At 27.0% G+C, this 18,421-nt stretch overlaps 1 protein-coding gene and 1 pseudogene across 1 annotated transcript; both read right to left on the bottom strand.

Moving 5' to 3' along the window:
- Positions 1 to 12,926: 12,926 nt before the first annotated feature.
- On the bottom strand, positions 12,927 to 14,363 carry LOC119610345 (annotated as a pseudogene).
- Positions 14,364 to 16,388: 2,025 nt separating this feature from the next.
- On the bottom strand, positions 16,389 to 17,409 carry LOC119610344 (caspase-7-like; the record flags this gene model as incomplete). The annotated part of the gene is made up of 3 exons (XM_037965507.1): positions 16,389 to 16,765; positions 16,917 to 17,076; positions 17,235 to 17,409. Coding segments are annotated over 3 exons (604 nt in total), but the record flags the coding sequence as incomplete, so codon positions are not given.
- Positions 17,410 to 18,421: the final 1,012 nt, after the last annotated feature.

Here is an 18,421-nt window from a genome sequence, read left to right as displayed (position 1 = left end):
GTCTATAGTCTAGTCTATAGTCTAGTCTATAGTCTAGTCTATAGTCTAGTCTATAGTCTAGTCTATAGTCTAGTCTATAGTCTAGTCTATAGTCTAGTCTAGTCTATAGTCTAGTCTATAGTCTAGTCTATAGTCTAGTCTATAGTCTAGTCTATAGTCTAGTCTATAGTCTAGTCTATAGTCTAGTCTATAGTCTAGTCTATAGTCTAGTCTATAGTCTAGTCTATAGTCCTAGTCTATAGTCTAGTCTATAGTCTAGTCTATAGTCTAGTCTATAGTCCTAGTCTATAGTCTAGTCTAATCTATATTCTAGTCTATAGTATAGCAAGAATAAAGCGTTTTTAATTACTGTTCTTCACTAAGTTTAATAAATTGACAAAAGTTGAAAATTGTTAATAACTTACGGCTTATTTCTTGATCGCAAATAACTTTCAACTAAATGCCTTATAAAGAGCATTAATTTATAAACCATTTCCTCTTTTCGTTAATAATTTATTGATTTATTTCCAATACATATTACCACATTAGTATTAAATCTTGACAAAAAAAATTAATAAATAATTTAATATTTTCAAATAAATAAATTTTTTGTTTATTTTAAACTAGTACTCATGATTTGTTTCATATCTGAACACTTTCTCCCCAATTTATACTTTATTTATAAAAAAAAGTCTTTCATACTTATATGGCCAGAGTATTTACTTTTTCCAAACACTCATGTCATACCATACATTTCCACTTTGTTAACTGAAATATTTCTATTGTCGTTGTAAAGGCAAAAACAAAAAATGTATAAAATTAATAAATAAATTAATAATAAAAAATATGTTTACGTTTTATATAAAAACAAAACAAAAGTAAACTCGCAACTTAAAAAAATATTGAAGAAATCGGCGGAGTAACAAAACATGAAGAAAAAAAAACTAACTTGACGTATGATCTTGGTATTAATTAATTCAATACAATGAATGTCTTTTATAATAAAAACCCATAAAAGTCAAAACTAAACACGCCACGATATCAAAAGCACACATACTGCAGTAAACGCTCATAAAATCCCTTGTTCGCTAACCTAACTGGCAGATATTATATATACACTTGTAATTATCTGTAGTGAATTAAAACTTCACTGACTTCAAACGCCCGTCCATGCGTCGTCCCCCTTTAAATTTATCAGACTTGATTGTTTGTCTTTTTGTTTGAGTGCTAAAACTTAATAACAATAGTTGGGAGAGTACAATAAAAAGACCTGACTGAACTGAAACAAGTCAGCCAGTTGGAGTGGTATTATTACTATTACATCATCTCATAACTTTTGCAAAAAAAAAATAATCAGAAAATCAGAAAAAAAAACACCAACAATCTTTAAGATGGTTTTATAAAATTACAACAACCAACTAAATAAATCATAAATAAAATTGACCAACATTTGAAAACCCCCTATTCGGGGGCAATGAATAACCAATTTGACTCAATGAATGAGTTCAAACCAAGCGATGCTGAAGCCAACAACGACAAACATTTTACAAATTTATTTTGTAAATCATTCAAAATAAATGGATTTCATTGAGACTTAAGGCCAAAATTGTAATTCTTACAAAATGCAAACAGAAGCTGTTAAATTGAAAATGAACTAAAAACTTAATTTCACAACTTCCTTTAAGATATTTTACTTCAATTTAATTTTTATTTAAAAAAAATCACACATTATTATACAATATAATTTCAGGGACCATTTCAAATTAATTTAAACGTTTTTAATTGAAATCTTTTATTTTATGGGAAACATATTGATAAAAATAAATTTTAAAAAATTCGCTTAATTTGTTATTTAAGTTTCCTTTAATTTGCTGCACCTATTACATAAAATTTCAATTTTTAAATTTTTGTTTTATTTATTTTGTTTAGGGAATTTTCTATAGACAATATTTAAATTATTATACAAATTTATTTTTATGTTAAATTTTTATATTGTATAACCATATACAATTTTGGAAAAAAAAGGTGTAAAGATTTAATTTGATCATTTTATTGAATAATGTATTGTGTTTTCAAAATGTTTTTATTTTTTTTAATAAAATAATTTATGCCATTCTTTTGTAAAAGCTAATAAAAGAAAATAAAATTTTGATTTTTTTAACCAAAATCATTAGCATTATATACAGTTATAATGAATATTTAGGCAATAAATTTCTTTCGGATTACATAAAATTTTTGGGAAAAACATATGACCATCTGACAAATAATTTAGTTATAACTATATAGTTCATGCTATAGAGTGTTGTCTATAGCATGGACTATAGATTATTGTTGCCTAAATTATGTACTTTGCACTATAGTCTTGTCTGCATTCTCGTCTTTAGTTTTGTCTTATAATCTGGACTATAATCCTGCCTATAGTTTCGTCTATAGTCTGGATTAGGTATTGTCTTGTCTTTAGTCTGGATAGTCTAAACTATGTATAGTATTGTCTATAGTTTATACGATAGTCTTGTCTTTAGTCTGGACTATATTCTTGTCGTTAGTCTGGACTATATTCTCGTCAATAGTCTGGGCTATAGGCTAGAACATAGTCCTTCTTGTAGTATCGTCTATAGTCTAGACTATACTCTTGTCTTTAGTCTGGACTATATTCTTGTTTATAGTCTAGTCTGAATTATAGTCTAGATTATAGTTTTGTCTATAATCTACACAATAGTGTTTTCTATAATCTGGACTACAGTCTTGCTGTAGTCTCGTCTGTAGTCTTGTATTTGATCTGGTCTTAATTCTTGTTTATAGTCTAGTCTGAATTATAGTCTTTAGTCTAGATTATAGTCTTGTCTTTAGTCTACACAGCAGTTTCTTCAATAGAATGTGCTATAGTCTTGTATTTAATCTGGACTATAGTCTTAACTATAGTCTGGGTTATATTCACGTCTATAGTATAGATAGCATGGACTATAATATATTGTCTATCATTCTCTATAATCTCGTATATAGTCTGATCTGTAGTATGGCATATAGTCTGAACTATAGAATTGTCAATAGTCTGAACTATAGTCTGCAAATGGCTATCAAATAAATAATGATTTCTCCACAGTCTGAATTATTTTATCGTCTATAGTCTTGTCTTTAGTCTGGATTATACTCTTGTCTATATTCTTTAATCTGGTTTTAAATATAGTGTGGATTGTAGTATCTTTAGTCTAAACAACAGTATTGTGTATAGTCTGTACTATAGTCTTGCCATTATTGTGGACTATAGCCTGGACATTGTCTATATATAGTCTGGACTATAGTCTTATCTTTAGTCTGGACCATAGTCTTGTCTTTAGTCTGGACTATAGGCTTGTCTTTAGTCTGGACCATAGTCTTGTCTTTAGTCTGGACTATAGGCTTGTCTTTAGTCTGGGCTATAGTATAGCCTTTAATCTCGATTATACTCTCGTCTATAGTCTAGAATATAGACTTTCCTGTGGTGTCGTATATAGTCTCGACTATAGTCTTGTCTTTAGTTTGGACAATATTCTAATTTATAGTCTACACAATAGTCTTTTATAGTCTTTAGTCTAAACAACAGTATTGTCTATAGCCTGAACTATAGTCTTATCATTCGTGTGGGCTATAACCTGAAGTCTTTTGTCTACACAATAGTCTTGTATATAGTGTGTAGTATACTCAATAGTCTTTTATATAGTACCTCTTGTCAATAGATTTTTCTATAATCCAGACTGCAGTCTTGTCTTGTCCATCGTATGGACTATAGTCCGAACTATAGTTTTGTCTATAATCTGAACTATAGTTTGTCTTTAGTCTGGACTATAGACTTTTCATTAATCTGGATTATAGACAATATGGTATGCCTTTCGTTTATACAATAGTTTTGCGATAGTCTGGATCATAGTCAGATCTATATCAACAACAGTGGTGGTATGTTGTGTAGACTACAATCTTGTCTATAATCTAGATTATGATATAGTTTTGTCAGTAGTCTTGTCTACAATTCAGTCTATTGTCTGGACTGTAGTCTTGTCTGAACTATAATCTCGACTATAGACTAAACTATAGTCTGGACTGTAATCTTGTCTCCTCTGGGGTCTAAACTATAATATTAAATATAGTATCAAATTCTAGACTTCAACATTACTTTTCATTAATTATCTTTCTTTTCCTCCATACTGTTTCAAAGTTTTGGCCAAGATGTATTAACTTATGACATTGTAACAAGAACCAGTTTAAGTTAAAGCGCCAGTCAAATTTTACTTAATTTTACAGTTAAAACACAAAACTAGTTAAAACTGTCATAAAAATTTAAGTCACACAAACTTTTTCTAATAGCTCCATACAAAGTTAAAACAAAAAAAAAATCAAAACAAACAGAAAAAAAGGAAAACTTAAGAAAAATGTTGTTAAAATATGTTGTTGGCACAACAATTTAAATTCAAAAAGAATTAAATAAAATTAAATAAAGTTAGTAAGACAAGCCGTTTAAATGTCTGTCTAACTTTAAACTGGTCATTTTCAGGTATTTTTCTTTTTCAAATGAAAGTGACTGTTATTTTGTTTTTTTTTTTCTGTTTATGTTTGTTGTTGATATTTTTAAAATGTTGTTGTTACTGTTAGTTTTTTGGCATGTGTGTTTTGCTTTTTTTTTTTGACAATTGGCAATAATAACCGCAATTACAATAATAATAACAACAACATATAACTAGATTTATATACTTTCATTCAAAATGAATTGAAAGATAGATACAGCAACACAATGACAACAACTACAGCAACTGAATGAACAAAATAATTTCACACGTAATTATTCATTTGCATTCAATTCTTCTTCTCCTTCTACACGAACTGACAGAGACACTACTTTGGAGTCAGTTTTGTCAGATTTATTTTATTTTATGTCTGTTTTTTTTCTCTCTTTTTCTGCGATCGCTTTTTACAACCAAAACAAAAACAAAATTTAGCAAGGAGAAATGCGATTAAGTACTTTTTTGTTTATGAGCACATGATGATCTACTTTTACTTAAATTTAAAACTTGTTACCACAAAGATGATAAAAATTTTAATTTTTTTTGGATTAATAAAATGAAAACAATTTAAATACCTATTGGTTTCAGGTGAGCAGACAAGTGATTTTATTTCTTTAGCACAAAAGAATGTTTATGTATTTAAGATTTTTTTATTGATTAAAAACAGTTAAAAGACTTAATACAAATTCAGCACAAGTATATGTTTGAATCTGGGGCGTCCCTTGATATATGTATTTCCTTAGAAATTCAATTTTTGATAAATTTATTTTTTGTAGAAAGTTTTCGATTAATGGACGTTTTATAGCAAAATTTTCGATAAATATTCTTTTTATAGAATATTTTTTCTATATAAAATTTCGATCAATTTCTTTTCTACAGAAATATTCGATAAATTTTTATTTAAAGAAAATTTTTGATCAATTTTCTTTCTATAGAAAATCTTCGATCAATTTTCTTTCTACAGAAAACTTTCGATCAATTTTCTTTTCAAAAAATTTTCAATCAATTTTCTTTCAATATTAAATTTTCAATCAATTTCTTTTCTATAGAAAATTTTTTATCAATTTTCTTTCTATAAAACAATTTCGATCAATTTTCTTTCTATAGAAAATCTTCGATCAATTTTCTTTCTATGGGAAACTTTCGATAAATTTTCTTTCTATAGAAAACTTCTTATCAATTTTCTTTCCACAGAAAACTTTCGATCATTTTTCTTTCTATAGAAAATTTCGATTACTTTTCTTTCCATATAAATATTTCGATCAATTTTCTTTCTATAGAAAATTTTCGGTTAATATTCTTCCTATAGAAAATTTTCGATCAATTTTCTTTCTATAGAAAACTTCGATCACTTTTCTTTCCATTAAAAATTTTCGATCAAATTTCATTCTATAGAAATTTTTCGGTTAATTTTCTTTTTAGAAAATTTTCGATCAACTTTCTATAGAAAATTTTTGATAGTTTGTCTATCAATTTTCTTTCTAAAGAAGATTTTCATTTGTCCAAAAGCAGAAATTTATTAACAGTATTATTTTCAAAAAAGAAATATATGTATTTCACTTTTGTCAGCTACATGACAAATCTATCAAAGTAACAAATTTCAATCGGTAAATGGGGTAATCAATCCACATACCTAAACATGCCCCCAAAAGAGAAATAAACATTCAAAAAAACCCATTAATAAACACTTTACCGCCTTTCATACATTCATACGAATAAAACTACAAATTGTTCGTAGGAATTTAGTAAAAATAAGTAAAATGAAATCTTTTGTAAAATAACAATAATAAAAAAACAAACTTCACCTTTAAGTAAAAAAATGTTAATTTTTTGGATGAGTATTCAATTTTTATTTATATTTTTTCGTTTAGAGTGCAACACACACACACGCTCGCACACAGATTTGACTTTCGCTAATTTGGTACAAAGAAAACAAAAACATGAGATGATCAGTTTTATTATATAGTTTTTTTTTTATATTTCGATTTTTTTATATTTATTTTAAACAATATTTCATGAATACGAATACATGCCTGTCTGTCTGACTGCCTAACAAAAATAACACACCTGTAACAAAATATTAAACAATACCACTTGTAGTTGTTGTAGCTGCTGCTGCTGTTGTTGGTTGTTTTCTTATGCCGCCCCTTGCTTACCTTCTTGTTGGCAACTATTAACAACAGCAACAGCCACCATCAGCAGCAACAACACAATAACCAGCAACCTTATATACAATCAACTTGTTGTACTTGTCTGATGACTATTTTATTATTTTTCAGAGTTATTGTAGTTTTACTATAGCGACGTAGAAAGCGAAAAAGCCAATCGCTTTAACGAAAATTTATGAGATTCTCAAACTTTTTGTTGGTAACGAAATGTAGTAATCAAATATTCATAGAAAATTTTCGATAAGTTTTCTTCTTTATAGAAAATTTTCGATAAATTTCCTTTTTTATAGAAAATTTTCGATAAATTTCCTTTTTCATATATGAAAATTTTCGATAAATTTCCTTTTTTTATAGAAAATTTTGTTTTCGATAAATTTCCTTTTTTATAGAAATTTTTAAATTTTTTTTTATAGAAAATTTTCGATAAATTTCCTTTTTTATAGAAAATTTCGATAAATATTTATTTATAGAAAATGTTCGATAAATTTTCTATTTATAGAAAATTTTCGATAAATTTTCTATTTATAGAAAATTTTCGATAAATTTTCTATTTATAGAAAATTTTCAATAAATTTCCTTTTTTATAGAAAATTTTCAATAAATTTTCTTTTTATAGAAAATTTTCAATAAATTTTCTTTTTATAGCAAATGTTCGTTAAATTTTCTTTTTATAGGAAATTTCGTTAAATTTTCTTTTTAGGAAATTTTCGATAAATTTTCTATTTATAGAAAATAAATTATTTATAGAAATTTTCGATAAATTTTCTATTTATAGAAATTTTCGATAAATTTTCTATTTATAGAAAATTTTCGATAAATTTTCTATTTATAGAAAATTTTCGATAAATTTTCTATTTATAGAAAATTTTCGATAAATTTTCTATTTATAGAAAATTTTCGATAAATTTTCTATTTATAGAAAATTTTCGATAAATTTCCTTTTATAGAAAATTTTCGATAAATTTCCTTTTTTATTTTATAAATGAAAATTTTCGATAAATTTCCTTTTTTTATATATAGAAAATTTTCGATAAATTTCCTTTTTTATAGAAAATTTTCGATAAATTTCTTTTATATAGAAAATTTTCGATAAATTTTTTTTTTCCTTTTTTATAAAGAAAATTTTCGATAAATTTCCTTTTTTATATAGAAAATTTTCGATAAATTTCCTTTTTTATAAAAATTTTCGATAAATTCCTTTTTTATAGAAAATTTTCGATAAATTTCGTTTTATAGAAAATTTTCGACTTATAGAAAATTTTCGATAAATTTCCTTTTTTAAAGAAAATTTTCGATAAATTTCCTTTTTTATAGAAAATTTTCAATAAATTTCCTTTTTTATAGAAAATTTTCAATAAATTTCCTTTTAATAGAAAATTTTCAATAAATTTTCTTTTTATAGAAAATTTTCAATAAATTTTCTTTTTATAGAAAATTTTCAATAAATTTCTTTTTATAGAAAATTTTCAATAAATTTTTTTTTATAGGAAATTTTCGACAAATTTTTTTTATAGGAAATTTTCGACAAATTTCTATTTATAGAAAATTTTCGATAAATTTTCTATTTATAGAAAATTTTCGATAAATTTTCTATTTATAGAAAATTTTCGATAAATTTTCTATAAATAGAAAATTTGTCGAAAATTTCCTATAAAAAGAAAATTTGTCGAAAATTTCCTATAGAAGAAAATTTATTGAAAATTTTCTATAAAAAGAAAATTTATTGAAAATTTTCTATAAAAAGAAAATTTATTGAAAATTTTCTATAAAAGAAAATTTATTGAAAATTTTCTATTAAAAAGGAAATTTATTGAAAATTTTCTATAAAAAAGGAAATTTATTGAAAATTTTCTATAAAAAAGGAAATTTATTGAAAATTTTCTATAAAAAAGGAAATTTATCGAAAATTTTCTTTAAAAAAGGAAATTTATCGAAAATTTTCTATAAGTCGAAAATTTTCTATAAAAACGAAATTTATCGAAAATTTTCTATAAAAAAGGAAATTTATCGAAAATTTTCTATAAAAAAGGAAATTTATCGAAAATTTTCTATAAAAAAGGAAATTTATCGAAAATTTTCTATAAAAAAGGAAATTTATCGAAAATTTTCTATAAAAAAGGAAATTTATCGAAAATTTTCTATAAAAAAGGAAATTTATCGAAAATTTTCTATAAAAAAGGAAATTTATCGAAAATTTTCTATAAATAGAAAATTTATCGAAAATTTTCTATAAAAAAGGAAATTTATCGAAAATTTTCTATAAATAGAAAATTTATCGAAAATTTTCTATAAAAAAGGAAATTTATCGAAAATTTTCTATAAATAGAAAATTTATCGAAAATTTTCTATAAATAGAAAATTTATCGAAAATTTTCTATAAATAGAAAATTTATCGAAAATTTTCTATAAATAGAAAATTTATCGAAAATTTTCTATAAATAGAAAATTTATCGAAAATTTTCTATAAATAGAAAATTTATCGAAAATTTCCTATAAATAGAAAATTTATCGAAAATTTCCTGCTTTTATGGAAAATTTTCGATAAATCTGCTTTTTATGGACAATTTTCGATAAATCTGCTTTTTATGGAAAATTTTCGATAAATCTCCTCTAAAATTTTCGATAAATCTCCTCTAAAATTTTCGATAAATCTCCTTATATAGAAAATTTTCGACAAATCTGCTTTTTATAGGAAATTTTCGATAAATCTCTGTTTTATAGAACAAAATTTACGATAAATTCCCAATTTCCACCGTTTGTTTATCTCTGTCTCAGTTATTTTCGTTCAACTCTTTTTCCCTTTAACATATGATTATGCTGTTAATATATCAAAACTACAACATATTTACGCTTGGGAACAAGTATCAAACAAAATCTAAAGCCATTCATTTCGTCAGTCAGCCAAACAGCCAACAACCAGCCAGTTAGGCAGCTAGTGGTGAGGCAGCAGCAAGCAGTCTCCAGATTTCAATGCAAAAGTGCGCGCCGCCGCATTGAATCAAACTTAATCTTCTTTGTCGCTATACAATTTCGAACAGTGAAAGTTGAATAAAAATTCATGTGTTCACTCTGTTCATTTCATTCATATGTGTTTATCATCATCATCACAACAACCTGAAGAAAAATAGCACCACAATAGCTTTTGGAAAACAACAACAACAGCCACAAAACCTCAATGGCATTTCACATTTTTTTTGTTGCTGCTACTTGTAGTTGTTGTAAATTGAATTCGTACGGAGGAAGGCTGTGACCAAATAAATGTTGTTCAGCTTTTTAACAAAATTAAAGAAAAAAAATCAAATTAATTAACACCAAACCCAAATCCAAAAAACTCTTTAAAATCCAGCGACAAGTTAACGACTTATTTATTGTTTCTTTTTTTAAAGTTTGTCTTGTTGTTGTTGTTTTTACTCTCCCTCTCGGCTGGCTGTCGATCTTAGACGATTGCAGCAGATGAACATTTTTTCCACTTTATTACAAGTCATAAAATATTAATTAATATACGAGGGAAGTAATGAAAAGTGCTTTCCTCAACAATAGTTAACTATTTAAGCTCCAAAGCCGTAAAATAAAAACTGTTTTTTCTATAGGTTCTTTGCAGACTGAACTCGTATTTAAAATAATATGCGTTTACATTTATATAAGTTTACAGGTAGTTAGTTATAGTATTTAATAAATTTTGTAGCTTTTCTTTTTGGGGTCCAATAAACCATAAATATGTGTCGATTTTTTACCACTTTACTATACCCCCTATTGTTGTTGCTTTAAGCCACTAACAATAATTCAAAATACAAATTAAAACTCAAAATTATTTTAATGCACTTTAAATGAAAGTTGAAAATGAAATTGACAAGTGTCTTTTTAAAGGCGTCAACATGGCTGTCATATATTTTTGTTTAAAATAAAAAAAAACGTTTATGTTTTTAAACAAAATTCCTTAGAAAATGCATTTGTTTTACTTTCTTATTACATCTATTAATTTGTAATTACTTTTGGTTTTTTTAAATCAATTGTGGTTTTGTGGCCTAACGTTACAATTGTGCTTGGTTTCCCTACTCAAATCAAAACAACAACCGAAAACCATGTTCTACAAGTTCAATTACCCTCCCATTCTCTTATTTAACAATTGTACATAAAACATTTTTTTATTTATGTTTTAAATTTTATTATTATGTTTTTAACTTCTTTATAAATGATAGCGATAGTGGTATTTAACAATAACAAATTATGTATGTTATACCCTTATTCGAGCAAACACAGTTCAAGGAAAACTTGTTATTATTGTTATTGTTTTTTTGATATTTCATGTTTAGACCTCAAAGTGGAACTGGTGATATTTTGTTTTGTGCTTTAATAAAGAGCAAAAGCCTTAAGATAATTATTTTTTTTATTTAACAATTTATCTAAAAGCTAAAATTTTCTATAAAAAGAAACTAACGAAACTTTTCTATAAAAAGAAACTTAACGAAACTTTTCTATAAAAGAAAACTTAACGAACGTTTACTAATAAAAGAAAACATAACAAAAATGTTCTATAAAAAGAAAATTAACGAAAATGTTCGTAAAAAGAAAACATAACATACGTTTTCTATTAAAAGAAAACTTAACGAAAATTGTATATGAAGAAAATTTGCTTTACGAAAAATCTTACCGAAAGTTTTTTTATAAAAAAAAAACTTAACAAAAGCTTCTATAATAAGAAAAATTAAAGAGTAAAAAAAACTTAACGAAAAATTTATATAAAAAGAAAAATTAACGAAAATGTTCGATTAAAAGAAAACATAATGTACGTTTTCTATTAAAAGAAAACTTAACGAAAGTTTTATATGAAGAAAATTGCTTTGCGAAAAAAACTTAACGAAAGTTCTTTTTTATAAAAAGAAAACTTAACAAAAGCTTTCTATAATAAGAAAAATTAAAGAGTAAAAAAATCTTAACGAAAAATTTATATAAAAAGAAAAATTAACGAAAATGTTCGATAAAAAGAAAACATAATGTACGTTTTCTATTAAAAGAAAACTTAACGAAAGTTTTATATAAAGAAAATTTGCTTTGCGAAAAAAACTTTTCGAAAGTTCTTTTTTTATAAAAAGAAAACTTACAAAAGCTTTCTATAATAAGAAAAATTAAAGAGTAAAAAAATCTTAACGAATAAATTCTATAAAGAGAAATTTTAAAAAAATTTGCTATTAAAGGAAACTTAATGAAAGTTTTCTTTAAAAAAATTATCAAAAATTTTCTATAAAAGGAAACCTAACGAAAATTTGCTATAAAAAGAAAACATAAAGAAAGTTTTCTATATAAAGAAAGCCTAACAAGCCTTTCTATAATAAGAAAAATTAAAGAGTAAAAAAATCTTAACGAAAAATTTCTATAAAAAGAAATTTTAAAAAATTTGCTATTAAAGGAAACTTAATGAAAGTTTCTTTAAAAAAAAATTATCAAAAATTTTCTATAAAAGGAAACCTAACGAAAATTTGCTATAAAAGAAAACATAAAGAAAGTTTTCTATATAAAGAAAGCCTACAAAATATTTCAATAAAAGCAAAATTTGACGAAAGTTTTCTATCAAAGGAAGTTTTCAATAAAAGAAAAGTTTAAAGAATGTTTAAAAAGTTAAAGAGAGAACTTAACGAACATTTTCTATAAATAAGAAACTTAACGAAAAATTTTTATAAAAAGAAAATCTAAATAAAAATTTCTATGAAAAGAAAACTTGACAAAAGTTTTCAATAAAAAGAAAACTTGACGATAGTTTTTTATAAAAGGTAAACTTGACGATAATTTTTTATAAAAGGTAAACTTGATGAAAGCCTTCCATGAAAAGAAAACGGAGAAATTTTTCTTAAAAAAAAACTAAACGAATGATATTTTTTTAAAAAAATGAAACTTAACGAATGATATTTTTTAAAAAAATGAAACTTAACGAAAGATTTCTATAAAAAGGAAAATTAAATAAAGTTTTCTGTAAAGATTTGAAGAACGAAATCTTTCTATAAAAGAAAAACTTGACGAAAGTTTTCTATAAAGAGAAACTTGATGAAAGTTTTCTATAAAAGAAAAACTTGAATAAAGTTTTTTATGAAAAGAAAAGTTAGAGAAAATTTTCTTTAAAAAGGAAACTTAACAAAAGTATTCTTTAAACGGAAATTTTATCGAAATTTTCTAATTTATCGAATTTTTTTTTTTTTAAATTTCTTTAAAAAATATTAATTTATCGAAAATATTCTAAAGAAAATTTTAATTAATTTGTAGATCCATTTTTAACTCTCAAATAAAATGTCTTCGTTAGAGTCGATAAAAATTGGGCATTTCTTTCTTTTGGTCAAGGGCTTCATATTCACTAAACGATTGAAATTCATAGGCGACTTTACGATTAACAGCCGTTAAAAGGCGTAACAATTCAGCACCCTTTACGGAGACAGCTTCATTGGTGGCTGCATCATTTAGCACCGAACACAAACTCTGTATAAACCATGAACCATTTTCGACATTACGGAAAGAGCTATATTCTTAAGATATAAAAAAATAAAATAAATTCTGCTTTTTACATTTTTAACTTACTTTCAAACGTTGAAAACATTATTAAAATATCGGCTGTATTTGGTATAACATATCTAAATTTGGGTGGTATATCTGCAGCTTTTACTCTTGGCTCTATAAATGCTTGCTGTACTCCTGAATAAATTACATGTTTGTCTAGATTTTGACCACGACAGGCCTGTAAAGAGAAAGATTTGTTCGTACCAAACTTCAGATTGTTTTCGATTTGAATTCTCACCTGTATGAAAAACAATTTCGGTTTATTTATCAAAGATCTACATTTTTCTCCCAAAAATGAATTCCACAAACGTTCCACAGGATATGAGATATCGCGAGCATATATTCTCCCTTCACTGCCATGAGACATAACAGTTACTACAAGACAATCATTATTGCTATGATCTTCTTGAGCAGCTAAAAAAGAGAAAGATAAATATTTTTCAGATCTAGATGTTTGTCAAATGTATGTCAGTTATGTTAAATTGACTCGATTCACCTATGAGTGAAAAACACTCAACAAATAGTATTTTTAAATCTATATTCATATAAATTGATTAAATAACTGACCACAGTAACCGCAATGTATTACATATACTATATGTATACATGTATAGTTCAGAATACTATATAAATATTAATACATCATTATAAAAGTATGCATTCAAGATCATTTATAAATTTGCACTCACTTTTTGCCAAAACATCATTTAATTCTCTCCATGTCAAATCATTAAAGACTCTAACATCAAAACCGTAATTTAAAAGAGTTTGCTCCATAGCATCGCGATCTTTTTCAGTTCCCTCTCTTTGCCGTTCACCAGTTATATTTATGATTGAAAATGAGCGCAACTCCCGCATGAGGATTATCACTGCGATATTCATCTTCTTTGGTGGGTCGCGAAATTATTCTTTGTTTTTCAAATTGTTTTAAGTTGGTACAGTTGATATCCCGTTCGTTGCGAATATTGTCAGTTTTTTCATATTTATCAGGTTTTCTCTTGAACAGTGACAAATCGGTTTGATCCATTATTTTAAGTATAAATTTCTATTAAATTTGTCTTTTTTGTTGTACAAATTTAATTTATATTTATTTTATATAAATTAATTTATATTATTTACAATTTATAACTATTCTTCATGAACGTATATTAAATACTGCTTTCATAAAGAATAATACATTTTATATGAAACTATATAAAATGTGAATATGAACCAGACATGGAAACTTTAAACATAGTAACTAAACTTTAAGTTATTAGATCAACTGATCTTGTCTAATTTCAAAGACTACGTTTTACTCCAAACTAATATTTTTAACAATATATTTACATTCGTAGATATAATCGCCAAATAGTTTTAAACAGGTCCCCATCGACAGATTTTCCAAAGTTAAATTTTAGTTGAAAAATCGAATATCTTCTATAAAATAAAATTTTTTGGAAAATTCTCTATAAAAAGAAAATTTATGGAAAATTTTCTATAGAAATAATATTTAAAAAAATTCAAGTTTCCATCTCTGGTAAGTATGTGTATTTAATTAATATTAATTAATATATTAAAAACTGAAAATTGTTCATGGTTTATACAGAGTTTGTATTTGTGGCTAAATTAACCTGCAGTCGGGAAAGCCCTTTCTGAAAAGAATACTAGTTCTAGTTCTAGTTCAGTTCTAGTTTAGTTCTAGTTCAGTTCTAGTTCAGTTCTAGTTCAGTTCTAGTTCAGTTCTAGTTCAGTTCTAGTTCAGTTCTAGTTCAGTTCTAGTTCAGTTCTAGTTCAGTTCTAGTTCAGTTCTAGTTCAGTTCTAGTTCAGTTCTAGTTCAGTTCTAGTTTAGTTCTAGTTCAGTTCAAGTTCAGTTCTAGTTCAGTTCTAGTTCAGTTCTAGTTCAGTTCTAGTTCAGTTCTAGTTCAGTTCTAGTTCAGTTCTAGTTCAGTTCTAGTTCAGTTCTAGTTCAGTTCTAGTTCAGTTCTAGTTCAGTTCTATTTCAGTTCTAGTTCAGTTCTAGTTCAGTTCTAATTCAGTTCTAGTTCAGTTCTAGTTTAGTTCTAGTTCTGTTTTTGTTCAGTTCTAGTTCACTTCTAGTTCGGTTCTAGTTCAGTTCTAGTTCAGTTCTAGTCCAGTTCTAGTTTAGTTCTAGTTCAGTTCTAGTTCAGTTCTAGTTCAGTTCTAGTTCAGTTCTAGTTCAGTTCTAGTTCAGTTCTAGTTCAGTTCTAGTTCAGTTCTAGTTCAGTTCTAGTTCAGTTCTAGTTCAGTTCTAGTTCAGTTCTAGTTCAGTTCTAGTTCAGTTCTAGTTCAGTTCTAGTTCAGTTCTAGTTCAGTTCTAGTTCAGTTCTAGTTCAGTTCTAGTTCAGTTCTAGTTCAGTTCTAGTTCAGTTCTAGTTCAGTTCTAGTTCAGTTCTAGTTCAGTTCTAGTTCAGTTCTAGTTCAATTCTAGTTCAGTTCTAGTTCAGTTCTATTTCAGTTCTAGTTCAGTTCTAGTTTAGTTCTAGTTCAGTTCTAGTTCAGTTCTAGTTCAGTTCTAGTTCAATTCTAGTTCAGTTTTAGTTCAGTTCTAGTTCAGAATTAGTGGTGGTGTGTTATAATGTCCAGTGTCATAATGTGTATAGACCTTATGACAACTTATTTTAGCGAAGCCAGTATTCGAAATTCACCAGAGTCTGAAATCAATGCGCCGGGCCGAAGGCCGGCTATTCAGGACACTTTTTAAAAATAATCAAAAATGCAACATACACCAAATTTAGGAACAGTTCTTTTCGGGATATGTGTGTCCCTTTCTTAAATTCTAAACAAATTTTCCAATACATTTCTGTTTTAAAAGTGTCACAATGTCCATGGACATTATGACATTTTAAAAAAGTGACATAATGCCCATGGACATTATGTCGCTTTAAGCGGTCTCTATTAATGGAAATTATAAATGAATAACTTTTCGCAAATATATGTATTCTATAATTTTTTTACCTTATTCCCGTTCATTATCCCCCAAATTTGTATGGAATGACACATCCAATTTATGTCACTAGTTACAATACAAAAGTTATTAAACCATAAAAAATTATAGATAAAACGTAACAATTTATTTTTATTTTTAAAAAAGTAATAATGCGAATATGTACGAATAATAAATAAACTTTCACACAAACATAAACACCGACCAAATGGTGGGTATTAATTTATTTGCTTAAATGTAGTTGTATAATTTTGATTTGTTTAATTTTTTATTTTTGTCTAATTATGTGGAAAGAAATTTGATGATTCACTTTCAGAATATGTTTAACTGTTGTTAATACGTTTCACTCGCAGATAAAAGGTTTTCGTGAGGGTCGATAGAAAATTTGGCATTTCTTTCATTTGATTAAGGGCTTCATATTTAGCATTCGATTGATACTCATAGGCCACTTTACGATTGACGGCAGTTAGCAGACGTAACAGTTCAGCGCCCTCTTTAGTAAGAGCTGCACCGGCTGCGGCTTCATTTAGCACCGAACACAAACTCTGTATAAACCATGAACCATTTTCAACATTACGGAAAGAGTAATATTCTTAAATAAAAATAGAAAAGGAAAGAACACACATACGAATTAGACAAAGAAGAGAAGACAAAGAAAATAAATATAAATAGTAAAATCTAAAAAACATAATGTTTTGTTTAACTAAATTCAGTTCAGTTACACTTTAATACGTTTAACCTACTTTCAAATGTGGAATACATAACCAACATATCGGCTGTATTTGGTATCGCATACGTGATTGTGGGTGGCTTCTCTGGCTCTGCATTCACATTGAGTGTACGCGACATGGGCGCAAAGGCATCGTATGTAACGGCCTTTTCTAGATTTTCACCACGACAGGCCTGTTCAATAAAAAATAAAAGTTTATTTTTTAAATATCTAATTTTTAAAGAGCGGAAGTTGTAGTAAATCTTATCCTCTAACAATATTTATACAGATTAGTTATTAAGTCACAAATGATATATAAATGTCGGAATATCTGTAAGTAAAAAATCCTTACCTGTATAAAAAACAATTTCGGTTTATTTATCAACGATCTACAGTTTTCACCCAAAAATGGATTCCATAAACGTTCTACCGGATAGGACATATCACGAGCATATACCTTTCCCTCCATACCGTGGGACATTACAGTCACTATAAGGCAATCATTGTTGCGGGGAGCGGCGGGGCAGCTGCAAGAGAGAAAAGAGGGGGGAGCGGGAAGGCAGGGGGAAGAGCGAGCGAGCGGGCGAGCAGCGGCGAGCGAGCGAGCTAGCGAGCGAGCGAGCGAGCGAGCGAGCGAGCGAGCGAGCGAGCGAGCGAGCGAGCGAGAGAGCGAGCGAGCGAGCGAGCGAGCGAGCGAGCGAGCGAGCGAGCGAGCGAGGAGCGAGCGAGCGAGCGAGCGAGCGAGCGAGCGAGCGAGCGAGCGAGCGAGCGAGCGAGCGAGCGAGCGAGCGAGCGAGCGAGAGAGCGAGCGAGCGACGAGCGAGCAGCGAGCGAGCGAGCTATCTATCTATCTATCTATATCTAATCTATACTATCTATCTAGCTAGCTATCTATCGATCTATCTATCTATCTATATATCTATCTATCTATCTATCTCTATCTATCTATCTATCTATCTATCTATGTATCTAATTTACAAAAATTGATTAAAACTGAGAATTCTGCATTTCCATTGTACAATTACGCTATAAATAAACGATATATATCCAAATTTTCAACGAAAATCGAATTGCAGTTCCAAGGCTTTGAAAATCAAACAAACTAACATGTTAGAGACTCTTCAAATATGTTTCGAAAAGAATTTTTAAAATCATTGCAATGATTTTCACACAATTGAGGAACTTGAACATGTAAAAATATACATACTTTTTAAAGTTCTGTTTTAAGTCCATTAATAATAATAATTTTACCACATCAACCGCACTAAGTAGTATACAATTAATAATAGTTTAATATGTATGTATTTTTTGTAAATTTAAGTGCATTTAATCATAAATTAACTAATATATCATAAATAGCTTAATTTTTGTCACTCACTGTAATATGATATGAATAAAGTTTATCGGCTGATTCGAACACCGTTTTTTGTTCAAACTAATACTCATATAGATAACACAACTTTGTTAGCAAATATTTGTTGTTGATTTCTTTAGTTCTTTCTACTGATTTCAATAACACAATAATTACAATTTTTTTCC

This window comes from Lucilia sericata, unplaced genomic scaffold (assembly GCF_015586225.1).
Source record: "Lucilia sericata isolate MDLA Ls3-8-SP2 unplaced genomic scaffold, ASM1558622v1 Contig001165F_arrow, whole genome shotgun sequence".
In the NCBI taxonomy this organism is placed as follows: Eukaryota; Metazoa; Arthropoda; class Insecta; order Diptera; family Calliphoridae; genus Lucilia; species Lucilia sericata.
Note: the sequence above shows the minus strand (reverse complement) of the source record. Positions and strands in the feature narration are given on the sequence as shown.